This window comes from Petaurus breviceps, unplaced genomic scaffold, assembly GCF_028583685.1.
Source record: "Petaurus breviceps papuanus isolate PSGF00001 unplaced genomic scaffold, PetGlider_PUasm1.0 90925, whole genome shotgun sequence".
NCBI lineage: Eukaryota > Metazoa > Chordata > Mammalia > Diprotodontia > Petauridae > Petaurus > Petaurus breviceps.
The window spans coordinates 28,386,556-28,394,361 of record NW_027187380.1 but is presented as its reverse complement, the minus strand read 5'-3'; the positions used below and the strand labels follow the sequence as shown (position 1 = coordinate 28,394,361).

Genomic DNA, 7,806 nt, shown 5'->3' with positions numbered 1-7,806 from the left:
TGTGTGTTGCATGGTGTGATGGCATGCACAGTGTGCATGCTGTGTTTAGAACCAAGGCTGCAGTGAAGTTGTATGATGCAACATAGGCCAGCACTGCCAGAAACACCTTGGATTCATTACACGTTGTATTTTGAATTAATTTTTGGTCATGCCAAATTTTTTGTGACCCCTATGAGGTCACAATCTAAAGCAATGCAATAGAGAATCTCTTGTCAGTTCTATTGTTTATTTGTATTCAACTTTTGTATAGATTATGAATGAATTAGGGGACTTGGCTTCTTCTAGCCTGAGAGAAAGCTTATTTAGTTTTCTATACTGCATACTATATCTTTTCAATGATCTCAGCCTAAATAAATGTTCATTGAGCTCATGCTGGTATATCAAGATAGCAAATTTAAAGTAATTTTGTGTTTTATAGCTGAGTAAATTAGCCTGTTAATTTTTTTTGAAGCCAACTAATACACACTGTGTTAATTTAAAAGTCTTTCTTTCTAGTGCTTGTATTTTTAATTCTGGTGAATACTTTATTCCATATGGCCGTTTGACAGCAAGGAGCAGGGCACAGTCTATTCCCACAACTCAGTGTTCGCTCAAAGAAACTTATACCATCAGGCTCTGAAACGGAGCAGCCTTCTGGCACACAGATTTCTGTAAAAATATTTGTTAAGATGGTGTTTTATATAGACCCATGTTAAGGATCCTTTCTAGTCCTTCATTTGAAGTGTTCTGTAAGGTAATGACTTTATGGGTACTGATTTCCCTAGCTGGGTAAGTGATGAAAAGAAGACCTGTCATTATTAGGGATGTGTGATTATTCTAACTCCTTAATCTCTTTGCAGCTGCTGCAAGTCCTTTACATATATTGGCAACCCATGCATCAGCATCAGCATCACTGCCAACCAAACGTCAGAATGGTGATCAGTCAGAGCAGCCAGAACTGAAACGTATCAAAACAGAAGATGGCGAAAGCATAGTCATCGCAGTGAATGTGGACACACAATCTTCAGCAGTGAGGGAAAAAAACTAAAAACTTTGATTTCTTCATTTTGATTTCATATTTTAAAAAGTTTTTTTAATCAACTCTGTGGTGCCAAAAGGAAACATTTAACTTAATACTTAAAATATTGGAACATGTTCTCACCCAGTCGTTATATGGGCCCTGTGATCAGACTTCAAAATTCAGCACTGAAAAATGAAAATGAAAACACAGGTGGCCTTATAACTCAGTACTTTAAAAACAAAAATCAAACTAAAAAACACAAACATCTTGTTCTAAAGGCTGTGACATCCCCTCCCTACTGAAAAATCTCTGTTGCTACAGAGTTGGGGGAGAGCTGCAGCTTTTAAACTTAAATAATAAAAAAACAAAAAACACTTTAATGACTGAGTATCTCAGTGTAATGACAGCATGATAAACGCTTTGTGTAAACTGTTTCAAATGATTGTATATTCCTTAAAGGGAACAGAGGCAAGGAGCCATTTCCTCCATCTTGGCAGCTAGCCTTTCATAATGACCTAGCCAGTGCAGTTGTTGATAGATAATGCAGTATTTTGTTGTTCACATGTGGAATTTTTGAAGTGTACTTTAATTTCTTTGAAAAATAATGAGGTCTTTTGACATTTCACATCACTCCATTTAAACTATGAAAACTTTGGAATCACAATACTTTTCATGTGAAATTTTGTTTGGTTACAAAACACACGCAATACATAAAAAGATTTTTTTTAATTGATGGAATGATTTCTATCTGTCCTGTTAATGTTCAGATGAAGTTACTTTATTACATCTGCATTTTAAAAAATATTTTAGCAGTTGCCTGATAAAACTTAATCCAATTTTATCAAAAATGTGTAGTGAACAAATGCTTCTTTGGGTTTGCATGTAACAGATTAGAAATTCCAGTGTAAGTGAGCCATTAACTGATATAAAAGAACTGCTATTATTTTGACCAGAGCTGCACTAAAGCATTTCTCTTTTTTGCTACCTTTGGCTGTTTGTTACTTTGTGTTGACTTTGATTGTCCCTGGCAAAAAAAAAAAAAAAACAAAAAAAAAAAACTTCGATTTTCCAGTCTAAGTAAAACAAGTCTCACTTAGTATCTGTGTATGTTTAAAATGACAGAACTATTCTACTTTATTTAGAAAAAAATATACAATCTTTTATCACAGGTCCTTTTAAAGAAAAGATCTTGTCAAGAGGTATATTCAGTATTTTTAAGCTTAAATATTCAGCACAGGAGGAATTCATCTGACCAATATGTCTATAAAACTGTTAATATATGTCCTATGCCCTCCTATTTGGTATCTCCAATAAAGTAACTGCTGTGGTTTTTGAGCAGATGCTACCTTATAATAAAAGGATTCCATATATATACATACACACACATATACACATATATAAATTTTTTTGACATGTTCTATAGTTGAACATTTAAACTATCTTGCTGATTCTTTAATTTGCAGCAAGAGATTTCAATCTATCTTTGCATTTTGAATTCAAAACTAAGGCTGACTTTTTCTCCCTAAAAGATTTTATTATTTGGGGAAAGGAAGAAAAGATCAGAGAGTGAGAAAGAAGGATGAATTATCATACCTCAGCCCACATGCCTTCCAAAAAGAAAAAGTTCATGGATCTCTTTTCATTTGGTACTTTAGAGCTGATTACTGTGGGAGTAGAAGATGAGACTTTGGCCTTAATTTTGAATTTGTTGAGTTTTCTCTGTAATCATCATAACATTATCTATTTAAATGTAGTTACTTCAGTATTTAATTACCTTTTTTTAAAAGGGGAGGAGAAAAAAATCCTGTATTTTCCTGACGGACTAAAATGGCTCAGAGTGGCATATTTAGGCAGTTTGGGAAATTCATTATTTATACAAAGACCAAATATGATAAATCTGTACTAAGTATCGTGTCAATCCACAATATGGGGCTGTCACAATGTTACTGCAGACATACATATTAAAAAATTATGAAAAATTACTGCATACTAGCTGAATTTATAGCAGCCATTTTAAAAACAATAATTAATAAAAATGAAATCCAGCATATGAATGAGGCCTTTTTGTGTAACAAGCAGAAAAGTGTAAGTTAACCAAAAGCCAGAAAAGGTTTAGATTTGCCTCTTCAAACACTCTATGAAATCTTTCACCCAAAAGGTTTACAGTTTGAAGAATAGTCATCTGAATGTAGATTTACCAGATTAGAGTGTCATTCTAGGAAAAGGGATGGTATCTATAGCATTGTGCTTAAACACTGGTAGAACCATATACCTATTTAATCATTCTAAAAATGAAGGCAGATGGAGCCATTCTGTGAAATACCAGAATCTGGAAGGTCTAGGTAGATACATTTGAAAGATGAATCAGCCTGCTGAGGGTCATAGTTTGACAATAGCATTTTGGAAAGATTTCAATCACTTGAAAGCTATATGGCACTGGAAATATATTTCTAGAGCATACGTTGAGGTTTGTAGCTATCTTACCATCTACATCCACATCTTCCTAGCAGAGGCCCATGAGCTGAGTTTATATATCTTTGAATTTATCTGTCTCAGACAGCCTCACAGCTATGCCTCACCCTAACTACAGGGCTAGAAGGATTCTTGTAGGGTATTCCTAAAGGGATTTTGTATTTTCTATACTTTAAACAGATAAAAGGGGGAGGAAATGTGTTTTAGACATGTTTCTAAATCTAGGACCAAACAGCTCATTTTTCAACGTGAGGATTGCAAACATTCTTCTCCCCCATCTTCTGCTTAATGCCTCACTAATTACTTTATTCCATAGTCCTTATGGGCATAAGCATAGTAAGGTAGAATAGAAGAAAACCATGGGCTAGTATCCCATTTTGGGTCCTGTTCAGTGTGTTAGTCTATTATAAACCAGGTTTAATACCTGGTTCTTCTAGATGATTTCTATCCAATAACCCTCGAAATATCCTCTCAAAGTCTTTTAACTCATCTTCTAGTCCCACAGAATGCAACTTCATACTTCAGAAGATGCCATTATTTCACATGTCTACCACTAGAGCTGATACATAGTTTTACCAAATGTGCATGTAGTTGTTTTCATTTAGCCAGATGTGATTTATCCCCTATGCATATTGGGTCTCAGGATTGTGCTGTCCTGTTACCTACCCAGAAAGTTTCTGAGCTACCTCAGTATTTGTAATTTTCATTTTAACGTAGTCCTGAGCCTGTAATTTTGAAGGCAAATGTGTTAACAAATTTACCACAGGTTAAATTTGGGTAACTTATTTGCTGCTCTCCGCATTAACATAGTTATTATGATTGTCACATGACAGAACAATAATGTATACTGGCCTATAGCTAGCTACTGGCTAAGGAGTCAGGAATTGGATCCCAGGGAGAGCAGGTGGCACATTTTGCCATTTAATCTCATATGGGTTGTTACTGTAGTTTTAGAGGTAGTAACCCTGTTTACGTGGGAGAGGGAAGAACACTCTTTTGTACTCATTTCTGAGTATTACAGTTGGGGGAGGTGGGGCAACAACAAAAAAATCTATTAGGAAGCTTAGTAGATTGTTGTACCCAATAGCCTTAGCTATTAGCTTTAGTAGCCAATAGCCTTAGCCCAGAAGGTGGTTGGAAAAGATGGGGATTAGTATCAAGCACTCAGTTTCTACTGATTAACTCTATGCAAATCCACATCTTTTTAATTAATAGCTGAGATTGAATCCTTGTAGGTATCATGATTTTATTCAGACCTAAATACTAACTAGATTGCTCAAAGAACTTCTATTTGAGCATAATAATATATAATTTATGCAAGCCAATTTATGCTCAAAAAACTTTTCTATATATACATTCATATTTTCAAAAGTGAACTTGTGGTTCAAATCCATAGGACATAAGCTAAGGCAGTGATTGTTCAATTATCCTTGGCTTCCTTGTCAGGATTATAGAAAAAGGAGCAGGGCAGAGACTAATGTTTGAAAGCAGTGAACTAAATTTTTTGGAACAAAATTCTTCAGTGTTGAAGGATTCAAGGAGGTTTTGTACTGAAGCTTTTGGGTCTCTAACATCATTGCCCAAACATTTAGCCCTACTAGACATATTGATCTTGGTGTTTCAATATCAGGTCTTCTAAGGATATGTGTGTCCAGGAATATTTTGTTGTTTTTTAGTTTGGGGAGGGGGGAAGGGGTGGCTGGCAAAAGACAGGGGTTTTAGGCTTCACAGTCTGCCCTTGGTAATATGCCCTTGACCTAATAGTACAGTCTATGATCTTATGTGTGACAAAGAGTTGTACAAGTTAGAAAGCAATTAAGAAAGAAAAAAGCTTTGGGAAAGAAATATATAATGAAGGATCTATGATTTGTCAGGGTAGGTACTTTTATTGATGCATATGACAATCCCCTTCAACTTAGGTTTTCGTGGGTTGCTATGGCCAAAAAAAAAAATCAGACTATTATCTGAGGACTATAAAACACATTACATATGTGTAATGTTGCCCAAGAAATTATGTGTAATAATCTTAATGGTTTTATTTGAAGGAATATGCTTACTCAGAGGGCCAATAATGATAGGGAAGTGGGAAGAGGGGAAGGCATTTATATGTACTAGTAATGAAATAATATGGATTAGTGCCAAGAATAAGGATATGAAAGGAACCCTAGTGATAATTCAAGGTTTAGAAAATTTATCATACTAAAAAGGTTTCACTGTGCTACTTATTGTATCCACTCACTGTTCTAAACTGTCTTGGTGATTACAAATTTCACTTAACATTAGCCTAAGCTTAATGTTATTTATTGCTTCCTTCATATGATGAACTCCTATCTATACTGATATTCATGTTCATAGCAATAAAGTATACCATAATATGGTCACTGTTGATCCCTAATCAACCATACCAAGTGGGAAATAGCTTACCACCTTCCTTTTGTTCTCATGACCAAGTTGGGCTTGGCATCTTCCTCTCTATCCCACACTCTCACTTTTTGTATTCTCTTTAACTAGATTTCATTTGTACAGATGAGAGGTCACCTAGCGTTTGCCCTGAGGGACTACTGTAAATAAGCTATATTATTTTCAGCATATAAACTAAAAGGGTAGAGAACATTAGAAATAAAAAGTTTAAATAAAACAACCCCTGCCTTAAAGGAAGTGTACACTCTTAGACAACTGTAACAAAACTAATGGTAAAATTAATAGTGAAACTAATAAAATGAATGCAAACTTTCCATTCTTGAGTTATCACATTTATTTTTCCTTTTAAGAAGTAATGCTATGGGAGGCCGCCTCCCGAAGCAAGACCGCCCTGTGGCTCCGGCTTCCACCTTCCCAATCCATGTAAAAAGGGGACAAACTTTTGAGCTGCAGAACCCACAAAATGACACAGAGAAGCTAACCTGCTGCTGAGGACAGCCTGGCAGGCCGGCAGCGCTCTGGGAACCGAGCCCAGCCACTCGTGAGCCGTGGTTTTAGCCCCAGGGTGGGCCTGACCAGCCGAAGGCTGGAGGAACTCCAGATCACCAGCAGCTGTGGCCGTTTCCAGATTTATCAACACATAGATGTGAAGGACAAAGTGAGAGGTCAGTGCAGTCTGGACTTTGGGACCAGTAGTAGGAAGTGCTTTGGCTTTTGCCCCCAGGGCAAGAAGCCACTGAGACGCCCCGCACAGCCAGCACCACATGGCAGCTTCAGCTCCTGGCCTGCAGAGTGTAGGGGTCCAAGAACCCATCTGAGGGGTAATCGCTCTTGCTTTAACCTGCTTGCATCTGGATTGTGGTCTAGGGTAGAGGTCCTGGGGTGTGTGTCCAGCTTGCCAGAGCGTGTGGAGGCCTCAGAGAGGGCACCCATCTAATACTTCCAGCAGTTGAGAAAACCCCAGTGTTTGGTACAACAGCTCCTCTGGCTAGTGGCAGAGTCCCGCTGTGGCAAAAAGCTCTGGGGTCAAGTGACTGAGGGGCGACATGACCAGGCAAAGGAAGCAAAACAAACAGAAGAATCCAACATTAGACTCCTATTTTGGGGACAAAAAGGAGCAAAGCATGGAACAGGAGGAAGACAGTGAAGTCAGAACTCCTGCACCAAAAGCTTTAAAGGAAAATATGAGCTGGTTACATACAGGCCATAGAGGACCTTAAGAAGCAGATAAGAGAAGTGGAGGAAAAATTGGGAAGAGAAATGAGTATGATGCAAGAAAATTATGAAATGAGAGTCAACAGCCTGACTAAGGAAAATCACACCTTAAAAAACAGACTGACTCAAATGGCAAAAGAAGCTCAAAAGGGCAATGAGGAGAGGAATGCCTTGAAAAGCCGAATTTGCCAGATGGAAAAAGAATCTCAAAAGCTCAATAAGGAGAATCGTTCCCTTGGATTTAGATTGGATAAAAGGGAAGCTAGTGACTTTAAGAGAAATCAAGATGATGTTAAACAGATCCAAACAAATGAAAGAATAGAAGGCGATGTGAAATATCTCATTGGGAAAAACACTGACCTGGAAAATAGATCCAGGAGAGATAATTAAAAATTATTGGACTGCCTGAGAGCCATGACCAAAGTAAGAACCTAGAAATCATCCTCCAAGAAATTCTCAAGGAAAATTGCCCTGATGTTTCAGAACCAGAAGGCAAAATAGAGGTTGAAAGAATCCACCGATCACCTCCTGAAAAAGATCCCAAAAAGAAAACTTAATATATCCAGGTTCCGGAATTCCCACATCAAGGAGAGAATATTATGAGCAGCCAGGAAGAAACAATTTGAATATTGTGGAAACACAATCAGGATAACACAGGATCTGGCAGCTTCTACACTGAAGGATCAAAGGGCCTGGAA

At 37.2% G+C, this 7,806-nt stretch overlaps 1 protein-coding gene across 1 annotated transcript in view; it reads left to right on the top strand.

Annotated features, from left to right (window-relative positions):
- Positions 1 to 2,624, top strand: part of FOXK2 (forkhead box K2) — a 153,199-nt gene extending 150,575 nt beyond the window's left edge. The window contains exon 9 of the mRNA XM_069076645.1: positions 840 to 2,624. Within this exon, the coding sequence (XP_068932746.1) occupies positions 840 to 1,027 (188 nt within the window). The 3' untranslated portion in view covers positions 1,028 to 2,624. The remainder of the gene's footprint in view (positions 1 to 839) is intronic.
- Positions 2,625 to 7,806: the final 5,182 nt, after the last annotated feature.